The sequence below is a fragment of the Mustelus asterias genome, chromosome 2 (genome assembly GCF_964213995.1).
Source record: "Mustelus asterias chromosome 2, sMusAst1.hap1.1, whole genome shotgun sequence".
In the NCBI taxonomy this organism is placed as follows: Eukaryota; Metazoa; Chordata; class Chondrichthyes; order Carcharhiniformes; family Triakidae; genus Mustelus; species Mustelus asterias.
The window spans coordinates 154114804-154140323 of NC_135802.1; the positions used below are offsets into that span (position 1 = coordinate 154114804).

The 25520-nt window shown below is 47.2% G+C and overlaps 1 protein-coding gene across 1 annotated transcript in view; it reads left to right on the forward strand.

Moving 5' to 3' along the window:
• ripk1l (receptor (TNFRSF)-interacting serine-threonine kinase 1, like) overlaps nucleotides 1-25520 on the forward strand; it is a 48276-nt gene that overhangs the window by 17538 nt on the left and 5218 nt on the right. Inside the window, exons 3-9 of the mRNA XM_078198955.1 lie at nucleotides 3648-3871; nucleotides 5356-5509; nucleotides 6837-6974; nucleotides 10327-10555; nucleotides 15162-15311; nucleotides 18010-18086; nucleotides 21152-21254. Of these exons, the coding sequence (XP_078055081.1) occupies nucleotides 3669-3871; nucleotides 5356-5509; nucleotides 6837-6974; nucleotides 10327-10555; nucleotides 15162-15311; nucleotides 18010-18086; nucleotides 21152-21254 (1054 nt within the window). The 5' untranslated portion in view covers nucleotides 3648-3668. The remainder of the gene's footprint in view (nucleotides 1-3647; nucleotides 3872-5355; nucleotides 5510-6836; nucleotides 6975-10326; nucleotides 10556-15161; nucleotides 15312-18009; nucleotides 18087-21151; nucleotides 21255-25520) is intronic.

Sequence of the window (25520 nt, forward strand, 5' to 3'; positions counted from 1 at the left end):
TGAACCATAAACTTTGTTCCACCACGAAGGAATACAATCCAATGTGAAGGGACGGAGACTTCAGTATAGTGTAGTACAGTTTGCAAACATCACTTTGTAATACAGAACTTGAATAATACCAAAAAGAGAGACCTGTTGCTGAAGCTTTTCATTGGGAGAGGGCAGTCCCACCACTGGGTGGGGGGAATGTTGGGGATGAAACCAGGCCACCTCCCAGTGGGTCCTAGAGAGAGAGTGGACCCTCCTATATGGGCACTCAGGACAAACACAAGAATGCCAAATTTCAAACAGTTACAGCAAGTATATAGCACAGGAGAAAAGGAGTATTGGTTGATTGGCAAGTCAACTCGGGTTGGCTGTTGCATTGCCATGGAGAAAGCAATGGGCTTCCGAAGCCCCGAGTGATTCAGGCAAGGCACGAAACCTGAACATACTCTTTGTTGAGAATTGGCCCCAATCTACAGATGTATGTCACTTCGAGCAAGCATAAATGAGCTACATTACAAACTCCACCAATTATCTTAAAGTAGCTGTTGGTGTAGCTATTAGCACACTCAGGATTGTCCAGCAAGTGCTGCCCATCTGCAGAATCACATCTAACAATAGATGTTTTATTTTGCGTTTTGCAAGCGCGGGCTGGTTGAGTACTCTACATATAATAAACAACTGATAGAACCTGATCCATCAGCCAGTTGTTGGGGCAAATGACCTACGTATACCTGGCAATACCAGCACTGAAATCCATACACTGTGGGTGGGATTTTCCGCGCCCCCACCTCAGCAGTGGAGACGACCCTGCCATTGGCCAGCAGCAAGATCTTCTAGTCCTGGTGTTGTCAATGGGGTTTCCCATTGTATACACTCCCCACCACCAGAAAATCCGTGGCAGGGATTCTCCGTCAATGGGACTGGAAGATCCCGCCAGCAGGAACAGCCGGAAAATTCCGGTAGACAAAAACACATTTTTCGCCTCTTCACATTTGCCCTGATGAAAAAATTTGGCAACACATCTCTCTCTTCAACACAGCTTGGTGGCACTGCTGCCTCACAGTGCCAGGGACCTGGGTTCGATTCCCGGTTTGGGTCACTGTCTGTGGGGAGTTTGCACTTTCTCCCCATGTAGATCATAGAAATCATAGAAACCCTACAGTGCAGAAGGAGGCCATTCGGCCCATCGAGTCTGCACCGACCACAATCCCACCCAAGCCCTACCCCCACATATTTACCCACTAATCCCGCTAACCTACACATCTCAGAACTCTAAGGGGCAATTTTTAACCTGGCCAATCAACCTAACCCGCACATCTTTGGACTATGGGAGGAAACCGGAGCACCCGGAGGAATCCCACGCAGACACAAGGAGAATGTGCAAACTCCACACAGACAGTGACCCGAGCCGGGAATCGAACCCAGGACCCTGGAGCTGTGAAGCAGCAGTGCTAACCACTGTGCTACCGTGTCTGCGTGAACAAAGAACAAAGAAAATTACAGCACAGGAACAGGCCCTTCGGCCCTCCAAGCCTGCACTGACCATGCTGCCTGACTTAACTAAAACCCTCTATGCTTCCGGGGATCATATCCCTCTATTCCCATCTCATTCATGTACTTGTCAAGACGTCCCTTAAAAGTCACTACCGTATCCGCTTCTACTATCTCCCCCAGCAACGAGTTCCAGGCACCCACCACTCTGTGTAAAACAAAAAAAATCTGCCTCGTACATCTCTTTTAAAACTTGCCCCTCGCACCTTAAACCTGTGCCCCCTAGTAATTCCTAGGGCGGCACGGTAGCACAGTGGTTAGCACTGCTGCTTCACAGCTCCAGGGTCCCGGGTTCGATTCCAGGCTCGGGTCACTGTCTGTGTGGAGTTTGCACATTCTCCTCGTGTCTGCGTGGGTTTCCTCCGGGTGCTCCGGTTTCCTCCCACAGTCCAAAGATGTGCAGGTTAGGTTGATTGGCCAGGTTAAAAATTGTCCCTTAGAGTCCTGAGATGCGTAGGTTGGAGGGATTAGCGGGTAAAATATGTGGGGGTAGGGCCTGGGTGGGATTGTGGTCGGTGCAGACTCGATGGGCCGAATGGCCTCCTTCTGCACTGTAGGGTTTCTATGTTTCTATGTTTCTAATTGACTCTCCTACCCTGGGAAAAAGCTTCTGACTATCCACTCTGTCCATGCCTCTCATAATCTTGTAGACTTCCATCAGGTCTCCCCTCAACCTCCGTCGCTCCAGTGAGAACAAACCAAGTTTCTCCAACCTCTCCTCATAGCTAATGCCCTCCATACCAGGCAACATCCTGGTAAATCTCTTCTGTACCCTCTCCAAAGCCTCCACATCCTTCTGGTAGTGTGGCGACCAGAATTGAACACTATATTCCAAGTGCAGCCTCACTAAGGTTCTGTAAAGCGTCAACATGACTTGCCAATTTTTAAACTCAATACCCCGGCCGATGAAGGCAAGCATGCCGTATATCTTCTTGACTACCTACTCCACCTGCATTGTCACTTTCAGTGACCTGTGTACCTGTACACCCAGATCTCTTTGCCTATCAATACTCCTAAGGGTTCTGCCATTTACTGTATATTTCCTATCTGTATTAGACCTTCCAACATGCATTACCTCACATTTGTCCGGATTAAACTCCATCTGCCATCTCTCCGCCCAAGTCTCCAACTGATCTATATCCTGCTGCATCCTCTGATGGTCCTCATCGCTATCCGCAAATCCACCAACCTTTGTGTCGTCCGCAAACTTACTAATCAATCCAGTTACATTTTCCTCCAAATCATTTATATATATATATTACAAACAGCAAAGGTCCCAGCACTGATCCCTGAGGAACACCACTTGTCACAGCCCTCCATTCAGAAACGCACCCTTCCACTGCTACCCTCTGTCTTCTTTGACTGAGCCAGTTTTGTATCCACCTTGCCAGCTCACCCCTGATCCCATGCGACTTCACCTTCTGCACCAGTCTGCCATGAGGGACTGAAGTCCATGTGGACAACATCCACTGCCCTACCCTCCTCAATCATCATCGTCACTTCCTCGAAAAACTCGATCAAGTTCGTGAGACACGACTTCCCCTTCACAAAACCATGTTGCCTCTCACTAATACGTCCACTTATTTCCAAGTGGGTTTCCTCTGGGTGCTCCAGTTTCCAAAGATGTGCAGGTTAGGTGGATTGGCCATGCTAAATTGCCCCTTAGTGTCAAGGGGATTTGCAGGGTAAATATATGGGGTTACGGGAATAGGGCTTGGGTGGGATTGTAGTTGGTGCAGGCTCGATGGGCATAGCCTCAAAATAAGGGGGAGCAGATTTAGGACTGAGTTGAGGAGGAACTTCTTCACCCAAAGGGATGTGAAATCTGTGGAATTCCCTGCCCAGTGAAGCAGTTGAGGCTACCTCATTGAATGTTTTTAAGGCATGGACAGATACATTTTTGAACAGTAAAGGAATTGAGGATTATGGTGAGCGGGCGGGTAGGGATTCTATGAATAGCACAGCTTGAGTAAGAGGTGAAACTGTTTGGTGAAAAAGCTTAAGGTGAGCTTAAGCTTAATGTCTTTAAATGCACTATAATGCTGTTTAAAACAGCCAGTAAAACAATCTTGAACTGGCTTCACTCTCTCTCTCCCTTTTTACAATAGGTACGGTGAACCAAACTAGTTATGAGCAAAAACTGGGTCAGTGCGGTTAAGGAAAGCACAGATAGAACAACCATGTCTTTGGACAAAATCCACATAGACTCTGATGAGCTGATTGAGAAGCAGCCCATGGGTGGCGGAGGCTTTGGAATGGTGTCTTTATGCTACAGGAGGAATCACGGACTTGTTGTTTTAAAGACTGTGTACACAGGACCACAACGCACAGAGTAAGTGCACCATTTATTATTCGCTAAAGTACTGTCGCTTGCAAGGATGTAACATTTATTTGGGAATGCTAGCAATGAGTTCAATGCTGCTTGAAAAATGCAGGAATTGATGAAAATTAAGTTGAAGAGGGCAGGTTTTCCAGTGCCGTAAGAGTCCTACACGCAAGCAATGCATCCCAGAAGTATGCTGCACCCGTCCAACCTTTCAATTACTTTTTTTATATATAGAAGGCTACTTACATGGCCTTAGTGCACCCTCTGAGCCTATACCCATCCACTTGCAGGCTTAGTAGGTTGAGAGGCGGTAGATTTAAAACTGAGATGAAGAGGAACTACTTCTCGCAGAGGGTGGTGAATTTGTGGAACTTGCTGCCCCATAGCGCGGTGGAGTCTGAATCATTGAATGATTTCAAGAAGGAGATAGATATATTTCTGATTAAAAACAGGGATGAGTGGGTATGGGGAACAGGTGGGGAGGTGGATTTGAGATCAGGGAGAGATCAGTCTTGATCTGATTGAATGGCGGAGCAGGCTCGCAGGGCTGAATTTGCCTACTTTTGCCCCTAATTCCTATGTTAAAAGGGCAGATGAGTGAGGTGCTGCTTGCTGGACCCTTGTCAGGCAACTGGTGTAGGCTTTTCAAGCTCTGCCAAGTCCAGAAACGGAGGCAGACGGGGCCCAAAAATACCGGTGCTGCCAGTTTCCCAATGCCGGCTGTTTTATAGGAGGTGGGCCAGGGCTTCGTAAGGCTACCCTGCCTCCCAGGCAGCCAATTAGTCTCATTACAGGTCTTGTTAACCATGGTTAATGATTGATGGCATTTTCTAGTCAGCCTCCATTTTCATGACGCAATGGCAATTCGTTAGCCTGGGGGTGGGCACCCAGCGGCCAACTTGGAGGAGGGGGAGGGCCAGGTCTCCAAACTGGCCTCGGTCTGGAGGTCCTCCCGTTTGCCTAGATGGGCATGCAATCAAAGGCTGCCTCATAGAGGAATTCTCCCCCATCTCCTCTTCTAAAGCTTCACCACCCCCCATTCCTCATGATCTATCCCCTATTCCCCTCTCCCCAAAACATCACTCCCCCAACCCACCCCTCCCTCTCTGACTCCCTACCCCTTCCCTCCATCATTCCCCCCTCCCTTCCCTTGACCTACCTACCCTTCCTCTTCCCCACTGCCCCCATACACCATGCTTGAGGTCAGACTTGGGGGTAATTGTGACTTTGGGTAGCAGTGTATAGGAGGCAATAGTGGATGGCCAGGCCAGTTATCAGTTTAATGTCAACACAGACCATCATCAGACTTTGATGATTAAACTTAAAATAACTTTTAAATTACACTTTAACAAGTAATCACAAAAGACCGGATTTCAGTAAGTTTCTGACCCGCAGCTCAGCAGGTTGTTTTGTTTAGATCTGAAAGTGAAAGTTCTTGTTCAGTACAGTGGAAGGAGCTGCTTCACTTTATCACTTTTTGCATTTTGTAGATACAATTCTTCTCTCCTTGAGGAAGGTAAAATTATGCACAAGTTGGACCACGACCGTGTCATCAAGTTGATCGGAGTTATTTTGGAGGATGGCAATTACTCCCTCGTCATGGAGTTCATGGAGAACGGGAACTTGCTGCAACTTTTACAAAGTGTAAGTATCTAAGACGTACAGACATTTCCCACACTCGGTAGCTACTCGGGCGGAACTGTGGCACAGTGGTTCGCACTGCTGCTTCACAGCGCCAGGGATCTGGGTTCAATTCCCGGCTTGGGTCACTGTCCATGCAGAATCTGCACGTTCTCCCCGTGTCTGCGTGGGTTTCCTCCGGGTGCTCCGGTTTCCTCCCACAGTCCGAAAGACGTGCTGGTTAGGCGCATTGGCCGTGCTAAATTCTCTCTCGGTGTACAAACAGGTGCCGGAGTGTGGCGACCAGGGGGCTTTCACAGTAACTTCATTGCAGTGTTAAGGTAAGTGTTAATCTGACTAATGCGCTGCTCAGGGAGATGGTGGGAGCAGGTACGATAGCGGCATTTTAGAGGCATCTAGACGAATACATGAATAGGATGGGAGGGGAAGGTATGGACTCCGTAAGTCCATATGGTTTTAGTTTAAGCAGACATCATGATCGGTGCAGGCTTGGAGGGCCAAAGGGCCTGTTCCTGTGCTGTACTGTTTATTGTAATAAATAAACTTTTAACTTTAACTTTACAGCTTAGGGTTGCCAACCCCTCCAGGATTGGCCTGGAGTCTCCAGGAATTGAGAGTCAATCTCCAGGACACTGCTGTGTGAGACCCTGGAGAGCAATCATTGGGGCATTAAAAAATATTTTTTTTTGTCATCTTCCTTGAACTTAGATACAAAAATATGGAAAATGGGGAAAGAAAGGCTGTTTAGCTGACAGTCATGCATCATCTAATTGGTTAATGAGGGTTTTGGCGTTCTGATTGGTGCAGGAAGGCAGCGCGTCATATAGATGGATGACTAATGGCGGGAGTGTTTGTTTTTATTCATTCATGGGGCGTGGGCGTCACTGGCTGGCCAGCATTTATTGCCCATCCCTTGTTGCCCTTGAGAAGGTGCTGGTGAGCTGCCTTCCTGAATCGCTGCAGTCTACGTGCTGTGGGTTGGCCCACAATGCCGTTAGGGAGGGAATTCCAGGATTTTGACCCAGCAACTGCGAGGGATGGCGATATATTTCCAAGTCAGGATGGTGAGTGGCTTAGAGGGGAACTTGCAGGTAGTGGTGTTCCCATTTATCTGCTGCCCTTGTCCATCTGGTTGTGGGTTTGGAAGGTGCTGTCTAAGGATCTTTGGTGAATTGCTGCAGTGCATCTTGTAGATGGTACCCACTGCTGCTGCTGAGTGTTGGTGGAGGGAGTGGATCTTTGTCATGTCATGTGATGAAACCTCCAGGAATACGTTGAGTTACAGTTGGTAACCCAGTGTTTTACACTTGACTATTTTGTGTGTTTCCAGGTGTCGATCCCATTGTCTGTGAAAGGAAGAGTAATTCTAGAAGTCATCGAAGGAATGATGTATTTACACGAAATGCATATTGTCCACAAAGACCTCAAACCTGAAAACATCCTGGTCAATGCAGATTATCACATCAAGGTAGAAAAAGAATACTGTAATTTTTTATGTTATAATGTCCTAACAATACAATTTACTATTGGGGTTTTCAATCCAGTGGATATCACTGCCACCTCACGGTGCTAGGGACCCGGGTTCAATTCCCAGCTTTGGGTAACTGTGTGTGTGGAATCTGCACGTTCTCCCCGTGTCTGCGTGGGCTTCCTCCGGGAGCTCCGATTTCCTCCCACAGTCTAAAGGATGTGCGGGTTAGGTGCATTGGCCATGCTAAATTCTCCCTCAGTGTACCCGAACAGGCGTCGGAGTGTGGCAACTGGGGGATTTTCACAGTAACTCCATTGCAGTGTTAATGTAAGCCTGCACTTGGAATATTGCGTACAGTTCTGGTCGCCGCATTATAGGAAGGATGTGGAAGCATTGGAAAGGGTGCAGAGGAGATTTACCAGGATGTTGCCTGGCACGGTGGGAAGGTCTTATGAGGAAAGACTGAGGGACTTGAGGTTGTTTTCATTAGAGAGAAGAAGGTTAAGAGGTGACTTAATAGAGGCATACAAGATGATCAGAGGATTAGGCAGGGTGGACAGTGAGAACCTTTTTCCTCAGATGGTGATAGCTAGCACGAGGGGACATAGCTTTAAATTGAGGGGCGATAGATATAGGACAGAAGTCAGAGGTAGGTTCTTCACTCAGAGAGTAGTAAGGGTGTGGAATGCCCTGCCTGCAGCAGTAGTGGACTCACCAACATTAAGGGCATTTAAATGGTCATTGGATAAACATGGATGATATTGGAATAGTGTAGGTTAGATGGGCTTTAGATTGGTTTCACTGGTCGGCGCAACATCGAGAGCCGAAGGGCCTGTACTGCGCTGTTATGTTCTATGTACTTGTGACGAATAAATAAACTTTAAAACAGTGTTCAAAAGTTGAGCTGATTCAAATAAACAAAGGTTGACTTGGATATACAGTGGCCTAGTGATTATAACACTGGATTGATGGTTATATTAGTAGAGGTTATGTTACTGGAATAATAATCCAGTAACCTGGACTAATGATCCTGAGACATCAATTCAGATCCCACCACAGTAGCTGGGGAATTTAAATTCAATTAATTAAATAAACCTGGAATAAAGAAATTACTTCCAGTAATAGTGACCATGATGCACCTACCTTCTGGTTCGCTCATGTCCTTTTAGGGAGAAAATCTGCCATCTTTACAGGATCTGATCTATATTCAATTCTAGACCCCCAGTGATGTGGCCAACTGTCATCTAGCTCTGAAATGACCCAGCAAGCCACTCCGTTCACTGCCTTTTCAAGGGCAATTAGGGACAGAGGAGAGAATGGGGTTTGGTGGGTGTCAAAATCTTATCAATTACATTGTTAAGGGAAAAAATGGCTATTTGAAGACAAATAGGGGATAGCTGGGACACTGAGTAGAGATGAGAACATTGGCAAAGTCAACAAACTCTCTCAGCTAGAAAAGGTTCTGTGTTTTAGTTTTGACTTCACCAGCTAGTGCGGAACAGTGATGAGGGAAGTGCTCGAAGATTATATATTATCTTAAATGCCATTTCCGAATAGTGCCCAGCTGGCCAGATTGGTAGGTAGGCTGCTGGGTGAGAGAATCAGCAACAGAACACTGCAGCCTGGAGACTGATCGCATGGCAGAAGGGAGGGGTTATTGTACATCATGCCCCAATTTCCTATTCCACTTAATAAGATAGGTAATTGGGCTGTTGATTTGTCACAAGTCAGTTTTACGCTATTGAGCTTGATCCCTGGTACAACCTAGGGAAACGCAGCAGTCCATGTAATGCGTGCAGAGTATGCACCTTCTAACAGCCAAGAAAGAGATTAGTATTGGCCAGGAGATAACTGTCCTGCTCATTTTCAAAATAGTGCCGTGGGAATTTTTATGTCCAAATGAGGGGATTATTTCCATAGAATCCCCACAGTACGGAAGGAGGCCATTCAGCCCATCAACTCTGCACCGAACACAATCCCAACAAGGCCACACCCCCGCAACCTCACATATTTACCCTGCTAATCCCCCTGACACTTTCCCATGGCCAATCAACCCAACCCACACATCTTTAGACTGTGGGAGGAAACCGGAGCACCCGGAGGAAACCCACGCAGACACGGGGAGAATGTGCAGCCTCTTGCACAGACAGTGACCCGAGGCCGGAATTGAACCTGGGTCCCTGGTGCTGTGAGGCAGCAGTGCTAACCACTGTGCCACCGGGCCACCCATGTTTGTTTGATGCAAAAACAGAAAATGCTGGAAAATCTCAGCAGATCTGACAGCATCTGCGGCGAGAGAATAGAGCCTACGTTTCGAGTCTGGAAAATCACCCAGACTCGACGTTAGCAAGAGAACAGGTGCTGTCAGAGCTGCTGTGATTTTCCAGCATTTTGTGTTTCAGATTCCAGAATCCGCAGTAATTTGCTTTCATCTGTTTGTCTGACGTCACATTTGAAAGACAGCAGCTGTAACAGTGCAGCCCTCCCTCAGTACTTTGTGTTTCGCTGGCTTCACAAAGAATTGGTACAACACCAGTGTTTTCTGTATTGTTTCCAGAGCAGCACAAAATAGACCCTTTTGGGAGAACTGGTTTCACTACTCGGTTCCACCGGACTGGGTGTGCATACTGTACAGGCTGGCTGGCCACACTGCCGATATCAGCAGAGAAATATTTAAATGCTAATCCCCTGACATTCTTCTGTACGAGGTTTTGACGGATGCCTTAACCTGCTTTTTAAAAAGTGGTTTGATGCCTCTTTTGCACAGAGGAATCTCGCTAGGGTAAATTTCCCAGCTGGAAGCCACATTGTTATCACCCCACCTCTCACCCTTGTTGTCAGAGGGCAGCTATCCACATGGGGTGGATAAATTTCCCCGTGCGCCTACTCGTTCATCCAGCAGTATCAGCAAGTCATTTTGACCCTTGTGGATAAGGAGTATTAAAAATCGGACAATTATCAAGCACAGCTTTGCAAACTGCGGTCAGAATTTAATCGGCACGCCCGCCCCGATTCCGGGGATGAGCGAGGCTCGGAGAACGGCATTCTCTGTTGGCCTCGGGTGGGATCGTACGAACCTTGGGCGGACGTGCGGGTAAAATTTCCCGTCCTGCGTATCATTTTACACAAGCGAGAAAGTGAGGCTTGGACTCTTTCTGAATGATTCACAGAATCCCTACAGTGCAGGAGGAGGCCATTCGGCCCATCGAGTCTGCAAACTCCACAGTGACCCAAGCTGGGAATCGAACCCCGGGTCCTGGCGCTTTGAGGCAGCAGTGCTAACCACTGTGCCACCGTGCGGCCCTGAAACGGATGATTTTTTTTTTTTGTCCCCTCTGTTTTTTTTCAGATCGCGGATCTCGGTGTGGCAATCTTCAAAACCTGGAGTCGGCTCACCACCGAGGAGCAAAGGAGAAGGAGCCAAATGGGGTCAAAGCTGCAGAACAACGCGGGCACATTGTTCTACTTGGCACCTGAGCATCTGCGCTCACTGAATACCAAGGCCACGTACAAGTCCGATGTGTACAGCTTTGCCATTGTAGTGTGGGTAATTCTGACTGACAAAGAACCCTATGAACGTACGTTACTCATTGCGAATAATGCACCATCCTAGCTAAAATATAAAAAATGCTGGAGTTGAGAGGGTTGGCTCATGAGGAGAGACTGAGCAGACTGGGACTATACTCATTGGAATTCAAAGAAAGACAGGAGATCTCATAGAAAATTATAAAATTACGAAGGGAATAGATAAGATAGAAGCAGGGAGGTTGTTTCCACTGGCGGGTGAAACCAGAACTAGGGGGCATGGCCTCAAAATAAGGGGAAGCAGATTTAGGACTGAGTTGAGGAGGAACTTCTTCACCCAAAGGGTTGTGAATCTGTGGAATTCCCTGCCCAGTGAAGCAGTTGAGGCTACCTCATTGAATGTTTTTAAGGCAAGGATAGATAGATTTTTGAACAGTAAAGGAATTAAGGGTTATGGTGAGCGGGCGGGTAAGTGGAGCTGAGTCTACAAAAAGATCAGCCATGATCTTATTGAATGGCGGAACAGGCTCGAGGGGCCAGAAAGCCTACTCCTGCTCCTAGTTCTTATGTTCTTATTAAAATGCCGGATAAACTCGGCAGGTCTGGCAGCATCTGCGGAGAGAGAAACAGAGTTGGCATTTCGAGTCCATATGACCCTTCTACAGAACTGAAAGTGTGATGAATTATATATTTATAGAGGGGGATGGAGGAGGTTGGACAGGTTGAAGACCATAAGACATAGGAACAGTGTTAGGCCATTCGGCCCATCGAGTCTGCTCTGCCATTCGATCATGGCTGATAAGTTTCTCAAACCCATTCTCCTGCCTTTTCCCCGTAACCTTTGATCCCCTTACCGATCAAGAATCCATCTATCTCTGTCTTAAATACATTTTAATGACCCAGCCTCCACAGCAATGAATTCCATAGATTCACCACCCTCTGGCGGAAGAAGTTCCTCCTCATCCCAGTTCTAAACGGTCGTCCCTTTATTCTGAGACTGTGCCCTCGGATCCTCGTCTCTCTGACTAATGGAAATATCTTCCCCACGTCCACTCTATCCAGGCCTTTCAGTATTCTGTAAGTTTCAATGAGATCCACCCCCCGCCCCACATCCTTCCCATAAGGGCAGAGATAGTAGCAAAGGAGAGAGTGACAAAGGTTTCATGGAGCACAAGACAAAAGAGGTGTGTTAATGGCGCCATTAAGGACTGAAGTTTGCTAATTGAGACATAAAAGTGAGCTAGCAGAATGTGTTCATAGGAGAACAAAGGTCAGTGCTCAGTGGGAGCAAAGCTGAACAACAAGGGCCAGGTGGCCATGTGCGAGGAGCGGTGGGGTTGTTTTGGGCAAGATCCTTCCTAGGTATCAGTGACTCATTGCTCCTCCATCTTTTCATAGAATCATAGAAACCCTACAGTACAGAAAGAGGCCATTTGGCCCATCGAGTCTGCACTGACCACAATCCTATCCAGGCCCTAACCCCATATCCCTAAATATTTACCCACTAATTCCTCTAAGCTGCACATCTCAGGACACTAAGGGCAACTTTAGCATGGCCAATCAACCTAACCCGCACATCTTTGGACTGTGGGAGGAAACCGGAGCAGCCGGAGGAAACCCACGCAGACACAAGGAGAATGACACAAAACTGGCAGGACTTGCAGACAGTGAGGAACATTGTCAGAGGCTACAGAAGGATATAGATAGGCTGGAAATTTGGGCAAGGAAATGGCAGATGGAGTTCAATCCTGATAAATGCGAAGTGATGCATTTTGGTGGGAATAATGTAGGGAGGAGCTACACGATAAATGGAAGAACCATAAAGAGTGTAGAGACGCAGAGGGACCTGGGTGTGCAAGTCCACAGATCCTTGAAGGTGACGTCACAGGTGGAGAAGGTGGTGAAGAAGGCATATGGCATGCTTGCCTTTATAGGACGGGGCATAGAGTATAAAAGTTGGGGTCTGATGTTGCAGATGTATAGAACGTTGGTTCGGCCGCATTTGGAATACTGCGTCCAGTTCTGGTCGCCACACTACCAGAAGGACGTGGAGGCTTTGGAGAGAGTACAGAGGAGGTTTACCAGGATGTTGCCTGGTATGGAGGGGCTTGGTTATGAGGAGAGATTGGGGAAACTGGGGTTGTTCTCCTTGGAAAGACGGAGGATGAGGGGAGACTTAATAGAGGTGTATAAAATTATGAAAGGCATAGATAGGGTGAACGGTGGGAAGCTTTTCCCCGGGTTGGTGGTGACGTTCACGAGGGGTCATAGGTTCAAGGTGAAGGGGGGGAGGTTTAACACAGATATCAGAAAGACATATTTTACACAGAGGGTCGTGGGGGCCTGGAATGGGTTGCCGGGCAAGGTGGTGGAGGCGGACACACTGGGAACGTTTAAGACTTATCTAGACAGCTATATGAATGGAGTGGGAATGGAGGGATACAAAAGAGTGGTCTAGTTTGGACCAGGGAGCGGCGCGGGCTAATTGTTCCTGGTTTCTCGTTTCAAGGCTTCATTCTATGATCATCTTGCTGGTGCCAGTACAGAGTGAGACTGCGGATAGTTGGGAACCTATCTCGGGGGCAGGGAATTCATATGGTGTTCGTGGAAGTGGAAATGACTAGGGTTGGGAAGCATTTTGTGATCAGGGCCATTGTGATCTCCTGGACTCGTTTCGATCGCCTCAGGGGGTCGGTGAGGAATTTCCCAGATTTTTTTTCCCCATATTGGCCCTGGGGTTTTTCACTCTGGGTTTTCGCCTCTCCCTGGAGATCACATGGTCTGGAATGGGGGGGTGGGGGTAAGTTAATAGGTTGTAATGAACAAAGCATCGTAGCTGTGAGGGACAGCTCGGTGGATAGGATATTGGTATGCAGATAGGCTGGAAAATTGGGCGGGGATCCTGGATTCAGGATTCAATCCTGGACCGGGGAGCGGCGTGGGCTTGGAGGGCCGAAGGGCCTGTTCCTGTGCTGTATTGTTCTTTGTTCTTTGTTCCACACAGACAGTGACCCAAGCCGGGAATCGAACCCAGGTCGCTGGAGCTGTGAGGCAGCAGTGCTAACCACTGTGCTACCGTGCCACCCCAAAAGTGTCCATTAAGTGATCAGAATGTGTGTTTCAGAGTCCAGCATCTGCAGTATTTTGCTTTGAGCTTTTACAACATTTGATAACTACAGATTTAGCAGACAATCTTTTATAGGTTTTTACACCAGTTGCCTTGGTGAGATTTGAACCAATATCCCAGAACATTAGCCCGGACTCTGGATTACTAGCCCAGTGACAATACCACCATGCCACCATCTCCCCTGATTTTGATTTTATATATGTGTCTTATTTCCAGTTTTACTGGTGTTCCATTTTAGAACCCCTACAATACAGAAGAAGGCCATTCGGCCCATCAAGCCAGCACCGACGACAATCCCACCCTATTCCCGTAACCCCACATCTTTACCCTGCTTATCCCCCCGAAATTAGGGTCAATTTAGCATAGCCAATCAACCTAACCTGCACACCTTTGGAGGAAACCGGAGCACCCAGAGGAAACCCACACAGACATGGGGAGAACGTGCAGACTCCACACAGACAGTAACCCAAACTGGGAATTGAACCCAGGTCCCTGACGCTGTGAGGCAGCAGTGCTAACCACTGTGCCACCGTGCCCCCCCCCCACTCTTTCTTAATATAATTATTAAAAGAAAGTTTACGTCGATACTGAATAATAGAACATCATGCTAAATAAATACAAGCAAAAGTGTGCACAGCGATCTACACCAAGACTGACCAATGCATGTCCATATGCAGTCATGTTCACTTAGCAAATGGAGGAAATTAGTTAAGACTTTTAACACTTGTATATCCTATCATAATTATCCACCTCATTGGCATACTTTACCTCCATGTCCTGAATAGAAAACTGGCATCATCACCACAGTTGGACAAGAAATTTCTCAGCTGATCAGAGACATGATGGGCCAAATGGCCTCCTTCTGTGTTGTAACCATTTTATGATTTTAGTTGGGATCACTCGAGGGGAAAGGTGGTTTCCCGCTGGCCGAAGCTTGATATCTTAAGTCGTTGTGTGAGTGTGGCCAGGAGCACAAATTTCACCTCAACAGCAACCGACCAAGTTCCCACCAAACTGGAAGCAACTTTTCAACAGACTTTGGTTGCCAGTTAGATACTGGTGCGTTGTTTACACAAATCATCCATTGTACATGAGGGAGGCGATGGCTTAGTGGTTCTTATTGCTAGGCTATTAATATAGAAACTCAGCTCGTGTTCTGGGGACCCAGGTTCAAATCCCGCCACGGCACCTGGTGGAATTTGAATTCAATTTTAAAAAAAATCTGGAACTAAAAGCCTAATGATGACCATGAAACCATTGTCGGGAAAAACCCATCTGGTTCACTAGTGCCCTTTAGGGAAGGAAATCTGCTGTCCTGGCCTGGTCTGGCTCACATGTGACTCCAGAGCCGCAGCAATGTGGCTGATTCTCTAATGCCCTCTGAAATGGCCTAGCAAGCCACTCAGTTGTATCAATCAAAGGCAACTAGGGATAGGCAATAAATGCTGGCCAGCCCATGCCTCACGAATAAATTTTTAAAAAAGCATTGTGTATCAGATTTTGAAGATGTTTTCTTTTATCTGTCTCCTCAGATGCACTGAACGATGCCCAGCTTCACCAGCTAGTCCTCAGCGGAGATCGACCTGATGTAAAAGAAATTCCTGAAAGTGCACCCAGAGAGATTGTTAATTTAATGCAGGAGTGTTGGGAAAATGATCCTGACAAGCGACTGACTTTTGCAGGTGGGGCTCGTGTCTTGAGATATGACCATTTTTCTTCTGGGGAAATGCTGGGTGGAGATGTCCTGCTTCGGAAGGCGGGCCTAAGAGTCACACTACCCCCGTACACACCTTGTGGGGGCTGGCGGTCCAACACTGCCTGCCTGCCCAGCTTTTTAAATCCAGATTTTAACCTATTGCACAAGTAAAGCGACGGATATAAACTTTGATCAGTTTGAAGAGTTTTTGGTACACCGCACTGAACTTGAACCAAAAGCAAAGGATACTGGAAAAAAAACTCAGCAGGTCTGGCAACATCTGGAGGGAGAGAGAACAGTTAATGTTTCGAGTCCATGTGACTACCTTCATCAGAATTAAAGAGAAGGGGGAAATATGTGATATTAAACTGTGACCGTGAGAGATTGCAATAATGTGTAGCAACTCAAAAGATAGCCTGGTGTGGGGGGGCGGGGGGGTGGGTGTGTGTGGTTTCATTGAAAGGGGGGGGGGTGTGGTTTCATTGGGTCCAAAGATATGCAGGTTAGGTTGATTGGCCATGCTAGGTTAATCCTAGTGTCAGAGGAATTAGCAGGGTAAATATGTGGGGTTACAGGGATAAGGCCAGGGTGGGATTGTGGTCAGTGCAGACCCGATGGGCCAAATGGCCTCCTCCTGCATGGTGGAGATTCTATGGCACTGAATGCATGGAGTTTTTTTTAAAAAAGGGGGGGTCTAAGATGGAGGAGGAAGGTCACAGTGTAAAGTTGTTGAACTCGATGTTGAGTCCTGAAGGCCGTGAAGTGGATAATTGGAAGATGAGATGCTACTCCTCCAGCTTCAGCCAGGCTTCACTGCTTCTGTCTTTAATTCTTAAAGTTGCTACATCTTGTTGCGATCTCTCACAGCCGCAGTTTAATATCTAACACGTTCCTCCCTGTCTGCAGCCCTGATGAAGAGCCAGACGGTTTTGAAACACAACTCTGATTCCTCTCCTTACAGCTGCTGCCAGATGTGCTGAATTTCTTTTCCAACATTCTCTGTTCTTGTTTCAGATTCCAGCATCCGCAGTACTTTCTTTATTTTGGGTGGCACAGCGGTTAGCGCCGCTGCCTCTCAGCACCAGGGTCCCAGGTTCAGGTCACTGTCTGTGTGGAGTTTGCACGTTCTCCCCGTGTCTGCGTGGGTTTCCTCTGGGTGCTCCGGTTTCCTCCCACAGTCCAAAGATGTGCGGGTTAGGTTGATTGGCCATGATGAATTGACCCTAGTGTCAAGGATATTAGCTTGGTAAATGTGTGGGGTTACGGGAATAGGGCCTGGGTGGGATTGTGGTCGGTACAGACTTGATGGGCCGAATGGCCTCCTTCTGTACTGTAGGGATTCTATGATTTTCCTTGACTTGAACGTTTGGCTTCAGTTAACTAACGTATCAATTTTATTATGTTACATATTGGATCTGTCATAGATTTAGCGGTAACTCCCCATAAGTGATCCAAACATCTAAAAGGTTACTCTCACTGCCCTGCATCTATTTGCGTGATAGCTGAGCTTCGGGATAGCAATTGAGACGGGATACGCATATTTTTCTGCAGGCGTTTTTCTTCAATCTGGGTAACGCGAGGTGAAGCAAAATTAGGTTTGAATCATTAGATACTCTATTCCAATGGAAGGTGTAAGATACAGAACAGTGGATATTAGCAGAGCCGCCTAGCTCAATCAGAACAACTTGTACTTGCAAAAATAAGGAACATGTCCAATTGGTGGGCGGCACAGTGATTAGCACCGCTGCCTCACAACGCCTGGGGACCCAGGTTTGATTCCTGACTTGGGTCATTGTCTGTGTGGAGTCTGCACGCTCTCCCCATGTCTGCGTGGGTTCCCACCGGGTGCTCCGGTTTCCTCCTACAGTCTGAAAGACATGCTGGTTAGGTGCATTGACCCGAACAGGTGGCAGCGGAATGTGGCGAGTAGGGGAATTTCACAGTAACTTCATTGCAGTGTTAATGTAAGCCTTACTTGTGACTAATAAATAAACTTTAATTTGAAATGAAGTGACTTACACGGCTAAGAACTAAATGTAGGATTAAACGAGATAGGTAATCTTTTGACCAGCACAGATATGATGGGCCAAATGGCCTTCACCTGTTCCATTAGTTTCTATGAGGGGATAGCAGCAAATTATTATTTTTAAAAATTCATTTACGGGATGTGGGTGTCGCTGGCTAGACCAGCATTTATTGCCCATCCCTAATTGCCCTTCAGAAAGTGGTGGTGAGCCGCCGCCTTGAAACGCTGCAGTCCCTAAGATGTAGGTACTCCCACTGTGCTGTTGGGGAGCGAATTCGAGGATTTTGACCCAGCGACTGCGAAGGTATGGCAATATATTTCCAAATCACAATGGTGCTTGACTTGGAGGGGTTGGTGTTCCCAGGTATCTGCTGCTTTTGTCCTTCTAGACGGTAGAGGTCGTGGGTTTGGAAGGTGCTTCTTCAGGAACCTTGGTGAGTTGCTGCAGTGCATCTTGCAGATGGTACACATGGCTACTACTGTTCGTTGGTGGTCTTGGGGAATCACTTTATGTGTTCAGGGAAATCTCCCTTAGACCCAAGCGTTAGCCACCCGGTTAAATATTAATAGGAGTTAATGGAAGGAAAGTTATGGGATAATCAAAACAATATCACTCCTTTTATGTCAAAACTGTAAATAACAATCTTCTGTCTTTCAGAGTGTGATCAGAAATTCCGACCATTCTATCAAGAAAAACTGTTTGCTCTCATCGAAGAAGATTTGAAAAAGTTAAGAGTAAGCATTGTTCCAAAAAGTGACTGATCAAATATTTGCAATATTTTTATAATGTGAGTGCAATATCCTTTTATAAAGTGTGAGCCTAAGCAGGATGTGTCTTTAAGAGGAAGAGACTTTTGGGTTTTGCGGCTGAATAGTTAGCAGTGCTTTGAGAAGACCATTAGAAACAGGCCATTCAGCCCTTCCAGCTTGCTCTGCCATTTAATAAGATCGCAGCTGATCTAACACTCACTAAGTCCACTTTCTGCCTTCTCTCCTTAACCCTTAATTCCCCTCTTGATTACAAATCTCTCGATCTCAGCTTTGAAAGTCTTTAAGCACTCGGCTCCCACAGCTTCCTGCGGTAAAGAATTCCGAAGCTTTGCTACTCTCCGAGAGAAGAAATTCTGCCTCAAATTGTCTTAAGTGAGCACCCCCTTATTCTGCGACTGTGCCCGCTCATCCTACGCTCCCCCGTGACTCTCAGAATTATTATCATAGAATCCCTACAGTACAGAAGGAGGCCATTCCGCCCATTGAGTCTGTACCAACCACAATCCCACCCAGGCCCTATTCCCGCAACTCTACACATTTACCCTACTCATCCCCCTGACACTGAGGGACAATTTAACATGGCCAATCAACCTAATCCACACATCTCAGGACCGTGGGAGGAAACTGGAGTTCCCGGAGGAAGCCCATGCTGACACGGGGAGAATGTGCAAACTCCACACAGACAGTGACCCAAGGCTGGACTCGAACCTGGGTCCCTGGAGCTGTGAGGCAGCAGTGCTAACCACTTGTGCTACTGTGCCGCCCGGAAACATCCTCTCAAATTTTACCCAGTCCAACCCCCTAAGAAACTGATATGTTTCAATCCTATCACCTCTCATTCTTCTAAACTCAAGGAGTACAGACCTAATCTGTTTAAATCTTTCCTCAGATGGCAGTCCCTCCATACCCGGGGTCATCATGGTAAACCATCTCTCTATGGCCTCCAATGATAATATATCTTTCCTTAAATAAGGGGACCAAAACTGTACACACTATTCGAAATGTGGCCTCACAAGAACCATGTACAGTTGCAGCAACACCTCTTTACTTTTATACTCCAGCCCCGTTGAAATTAATGCCAGAATTTAGTCTGCCTTCCCTATCACCTTCAGCACCTCTATGTAAGCTTTCTGGGTTTCATGACCAAGAACCCCTCCCTCAAGCCCCTTTGTGCTCCAGCTTTCTGCAGTCTCTCTCCATTTAAATAATAATCCGCCTTCTCATTCTTTCTTCCAAAATGAACAATCTCGTGTTGAATTCCATTGGCCAATTTTTCTGCCCATTCACTCCAACGATCAATATCTCTCTGAGAACTATTTATATCCTCCTTACAACCCGCCTTCCTTCCCACCTTTGTATCGTCCGCAAAGCTGGCCACAGTGTACTCTGTTCCTTTCTCCAAATCAAGTCGTCCTCCCCGCTGCTCCCTCTCACTGCAGCTCATCAAATTTATTCGTTATAAGTTCATAAGATATTGGAGCAGAATTAGGCTACTCGGCCCATCGAGTCCGATCATGGCTGATATCCTCCTCATCCCCATTTTCCTGCCTTCTCTCCATAACCCTTCAACCCATTACCAATTAAAAATCTGTCTAACTCCTCCTTAAATTTACTCACTGTCCCAGCATCCACCGCACTTTGGAGTAGCGAATTCCACAGATTCACAACCCTTTGGGAGAAGTAGTTTCTCAACTCATTTACTACCCCTTATCCTAATTATCCTATTCTTTGTTGCACAATCTCCACGATCAAGGACAAGAACAGCAAGATCCCTCCAAGTCACAAACTATCTTGCCTGAGATCGGAATTTTATCATTGACGCTGGGTCAAATTTTTAGACTTCCCTCCTTAACGCCATTGTAGAACTGCAGCACCACAATGATTGGGGAGTCACTACCGCCTCCTCTGGTCAAACAGTGAGCAATAAATGTAGCCTTGCCAGCACCTCCCATATGCCAGCCATTGGTGTGTTTGGAAGGATTTGCAGGTTGACACTCAACCTGTTTGGCCGCGTTATGAATGCACCTTCCTTGGCCATCAGGTCCTGGGATGGGACTCGAACCCAGAGGTTCAGAGGCAGGGAAGCTACCCACTGCTCCAGACGACATCGATGAGGGGAGGAAGTGCATTGCAGAAAATAATTTGTTGATTGTGAAGTATTTCAGGATGTCCCAAGAACACAATTTGGTCCCATATAAAGATGAGTTTGAATTAAATTGAAATGAGACGCACTTGCCAATACCACGTGAGATGTTTAACACAATTATTAAGAATCATTTACGGATGCAGCAAACATAGGCTGTTCATCAAGAGCGAGAAAGGAATAAGAACATTTTTACATTGATTAAAATTTTGATTTGATTATTGTCACATGTATTAACATACAGTGAAAAGTATTGTTTCTTGCGCACTATACAGACAAAGCATACCGTTCATAGGGAAGGAAACGAGAGAGTGCAGAATGTAGTGTTGCAGTCATAGCTAGGGTGTAGAGAAAAATCAGCTTAATGCGAGGTATTAAAAAGTCTGATGGCAGCAGGGAAGAAGCTGTTCTTGAGTCGGTTGGTACGTGACCTCAGACTTTTGTACCTTTTTCCCGATGGAAGAAGGTGGAAAAGAAAATGCGTGGTGTCCTTAATTGTGCTGGCTGCTTTACCGAGGCAGCGGGAAGTGTAGACGGAGTCAATGGATGGGAGGCTGGTTTGCGTGATGGATTGGGCTACATTCACGATTCTTTGTGGTTTCTTATGGTCTTGGGCAGAGCAGGAGCCATACCAAGCTGTGATACAACCAGAAAGAATGCTTTCGATGGTGCATCTGTAAAAATCTTTTCATGTGCAGAGAATTGTTGAAATTTTTCGAAGTGCTTCATATGGTTGGTTGCAATGTTCAAGGGCAGTGACTGTGGTTATGCAGAATAACCCGGCTTGACTCTCTCCTCAGAAATTGACTACTCAGCCAACAGTTTAGAGGAAACCTGTGTCCTTCCTCACATATGCTCATTTTCCCCCCTTTTCTAACCATTTCAGGAACTGTCGCTGGAGAAACCGACTGCTCCAAGAGAACTAGTGAAAAGGATGCAGTCTTTGCAAGCGGATTGCGAGGGACTGATGCCAGACACCCCTACAAAAGGTAACCCTTGCATTTTGCTCTGTGGCAAGTTTGTTTTACAGGAGGGTGAACCAAATACAAAGCTCATTTTTCATATGTTTCCACTAATTCATACGTGAGGAATTTAAGACTGAATCAAAGTTTATTGGGGTCCCTTGACAGCAGAAAAAGCAACCACTCCATTCTAGGGTCCGCCACATAGTCATGTTTGCTAACATGGTCCAAACCAGTTGGTGAAGTCAGAACAAGACACAGAGCTTTTCTTTATAGAGGGAGTTTAATGAAGTTCTGTTCCTTCCATTACCACGGAACGCGACCTCCTCTCCTGCCACGGAATCGGAGCAGCCGAGAGTCTGACAACAAAAATCTCCGTTGACCTCGGGTGGGAATTTCAGGTCTCGTCCCCAGTGTCCCAGCCATCCCCTATTTGTACTCTCTTTTTGAAGAACAATAAATAAATAGACTAATTAACTAGTTGACAGCTCACTAATGGATTATCGTCACAAAAGGACTAAACATTTAAAGGAAACTGAACAAGTCAAAGCTTTTATTAACAGGGGGTTGGAGTTTAAGAGCCGTGGGGTTATGCTGCAACTGTACAGGACCTTGGTGAGACCACATTTGGAATATTGTGTGCAGTTCTGGTCACCTCACTATAGGAAGGATGTGGAAGCGCTGGAAGGAGTGCAGAGGAGATTTACCAGGATGCTGCCTGGTTTGGAGGGTAGGTCATATGAGGAAAGGTTGAGGGAGCTAGGGCTGTTCTCTCTGGAGCGGAGGAGGCTGAGGGGAGACTTAATAGTGGTGTATAAAATGATGAAGGGGATAGATAGAGTGAACGTTCAAAGACTATTTCCTCGGGTGGATGGAGCTATTACAAGGGGGCATAACTATAGGGTTCGTGGTGGGAGATACAGGACGGATATCAGAGGTAGGTTCTTTACGCAGAGAGTGGTTGGGGTGTGGAATGGACTGCCTGCAGTGATAGTGGAGTCAGACACTTTAGAAACATTTAAGCGGTTATTGGATAGGCACATGGAGCACACCAGGATGATAGGGAGTGGGATAGCTTGATCTTGGTTTCAGATAAAGCTCGGCACAACATCGTGGGCCGAAGGGCCTGTTCTGTGCTGTACTGTTCTATGTTCTATGTTCTAAGATGTCATTTCTGGGGCAGGTGATGTCCACCAGCCCCGGCTCCTGGTCGTAGACATGTTCTTCAGGGAGTCATGGATATGAACATATCCCCCAGTTATATAGGCTCGCTGTACTCAATTAAACAATGCCCTTCGATCCTGCCTCCTAACAATACAATTAAAATTCCACAAACAATGACCTCTTTTCTTTTACTGATTCCCTCTTCTCGCCAGTTTCCCCCTCTTTCTCACCAGAAGATGAAATGCTCCTTACCGGAACATTCTTCTACCTGTGCCCAGGTGTCTCTGGTGCTCTGTGTGAGCCTGTACAGAAGCTGAAGAATGGCGTTTTTCACATATACAAGATACCCCAAAACGCTTCCAATTCCAGTTCTCGTCTAGTGGCGCATTAAGGCAGACTTGCACCTGTTTCCATAGCTGGTAATTCCTGGAACAAGTCGCTCGTATGTCGCCAGGGGCTTATAGCTTGAAGGGCACCATTCCACATCAAGCGTGGCGGACCAAGAGTCTCTCCCGCTCTTACCACCAGCCGTTGGGCGTATTGGAAGGATTTGCAGGTTGACACTCAACCTGTTTGGCCGCATCACGAACGCACCTTCCTTGGCCTTCAGGTCCTGGGGTGGGACTCAAACCCGGAGCTTCTGGCTCAGAGGTGGGGACGCTACCCACTGCGCCACATGACCTCTCCACATTTTTTTTACAGCCAATTAAATTGTAGTAGACTGTTGGTCGATTTAAGTCAGTAAAGTTCATTGTAGGGAAAAAAGAATTCATCCACTTTGGATAAAAGAAAGATGAATGAGAATATTTTCTAAATAGCAAGAAGCTAGGAAGTGTGCTGTGCAATAAATCCTCACTTACTGAATGCTGTTCCACTTTGATGCCATTAATAAAGTGTCAGTGTTTCCATTTCACATTCTCAGTTTCACTTTAATGTCATTTGCCACTGATTTCCTCTTCTGTGACCTGCCTATTGACGTGACATTTCCTGCGGTGACGTCTACCCTTGCCCTCAGTCTCTCTTCCTTCCACTCCTGCCTTTGCCTCTCCCACCCTTGCCGACTCTCATTCCTGCCGCCCGCCCGACCTCCCTAATCCTTGAGGTCTGTCCTTCAATGGCCACTCCCCCGGGTTTCTGGCCACCCTGCTACCAACTCGCACTGATGTGCTAGGCTCCATCTTGTGGCAGATGATGCTGAGTGCAGGTCGTTCTGGGACTTCAGCTGCTACCTGCACTGGCCAGTGTCTGTCACTAGATGGAGCCTGATAAGGTCTCGCTGAGGTTGGCCCATTCCCAATTCCTATTCTCTTCCCGCACCTAGTGGTGCACTTAGGCAGACTTTTGTCTGTTTCCATAGCTAGTAATTCCCGGAACAAGTTGTTAGTCTGTTGCCAGGGGCTTATATCACAGTTGTATCACAGCTTGGTATGGCTCCTACTCTGCCCAAAACTGCAAGAAACTACAAAAGGTCGTGAATGTAGCCCAATCCATCACGCAAACCAGCCTCCCATCCATTGACTCTGTCTACACTTCCCACTGCCTCGGCAAAGCAGCCAGCATAATCAAGGATCCCACGCAGCCCGGACATTCTCTCTTCTACCTTCTTCCGTCGGGAAAAAGATACAAAAGTCTGAAGTCACGTACCAACCGACTTGAGAACAACTTCTTCTCTGCTGCCATCAGACCTTTGAATGAACCTACCTCGCATTAAGTTGATTTTTCTCTACAGCCTAGCTATGACTGTAACACTACATTCTGCACTCTCTCCTTTCCTTCGCTATGAATGGTATGCTTTGTTTGTATGGAGCGCAAGAAACAATACTTTTCACTATATCCCAATACATGTGACAATAATAAATCGAATTAAATCAAATAGCTTGAGGGGCGCCACTCCACACCAAGCGTGGCTGACCAGGAGTCTCTCCCGCCCTTCCCGTCAACCATTGGCATATTGGAAGGATTTTGCAGGTTGACACTCAACCTTTTTGGCCGTGTTATGAATGCACCTTCCTTGTCCATCAGGCCCTGGGGTGGGAATCGAACCTGGAGCTTCTGGCTCAGAGGCAGGGACGCTACGCACTGCGCCACAATAACTCGGTGTGACTCTCGCCTCAGAAGTGAGTTACCCAGTACCGAGCAGTTTGGAGAGGACCAGCTTTTAACTGTGTCCTTCCTCACATGTACTAATTTCCCCCCCTTTTTTAACCATTTTAGGAATTGTCGCTGAAGAAACCGACTGTTCCAAGACAGCGAGTGAAAAGGCGGGGGGGGGGTAACTACATGGAGTCACGGAGATAGGGCCAGGGTGGGATTGTTGTCGGAGAATTGATGCAGACTCGATGGGCCAAATAGCCTCCTTCTGCACTGTAGGGATTCTATGATTCAAGCTGCCTCTGTGCAACCCTGCCCCGTCTCCCCCATCTGTGAAAATGGTGGGACTGGGTTCTGGATGGGATGGGGACTGGGATCAGGGTGGGATGGGGACTGGGTTCCGGATGGAGACTGGGTTCCAGATGAGGACTGGGATCAGGACTAGGGACTGGGATCAGCATGGGATTGGGTTGTCCAGTTTCCACTGGGATCAGGATGGGGACTGTGTTCCGAATGGGGACTGGGATCAGGACGGGTCTACGGGATTCTGGCCTCGGGCGCCAGTTTGGAGTTTAGCTGTGATGGAGAGCCCCTCTGTCCGCACAGAAATTCAGACCTTGGTGATATTCCCGGGTGAGCATTCCACATGGAATATTAGAACAAAGAACAATACAGCACAGGAACAGGCCCTTCGGCCCTCCAAGCCCACGCCGCTCCCTGGTCGAAACTAGACCATTCTTTTGTATCCCTCCATTCCCACTCCGTTCATATGGCTATCTAGATAAGTCTTAAACGTTCCCAGTGTGTCCGCCTCCACCAACTTGCCTGGCAGCGCATTCCAGGCCCCCACCACCCTCTGTGTAAAATATGTCCATCTGATATCTGTGTTAAACCTCCCCCCCTTCACCTTGAACCTATGACCCCTCGTGAACGTCACCACCGACCTGGGGAAAAGCTTCCCACCGTTCACCCTATCTATGCCTTTCATAATTTTATACATCTCTATTAAGTCTCCCCTCATCCTCCGTCTTTCCAGGG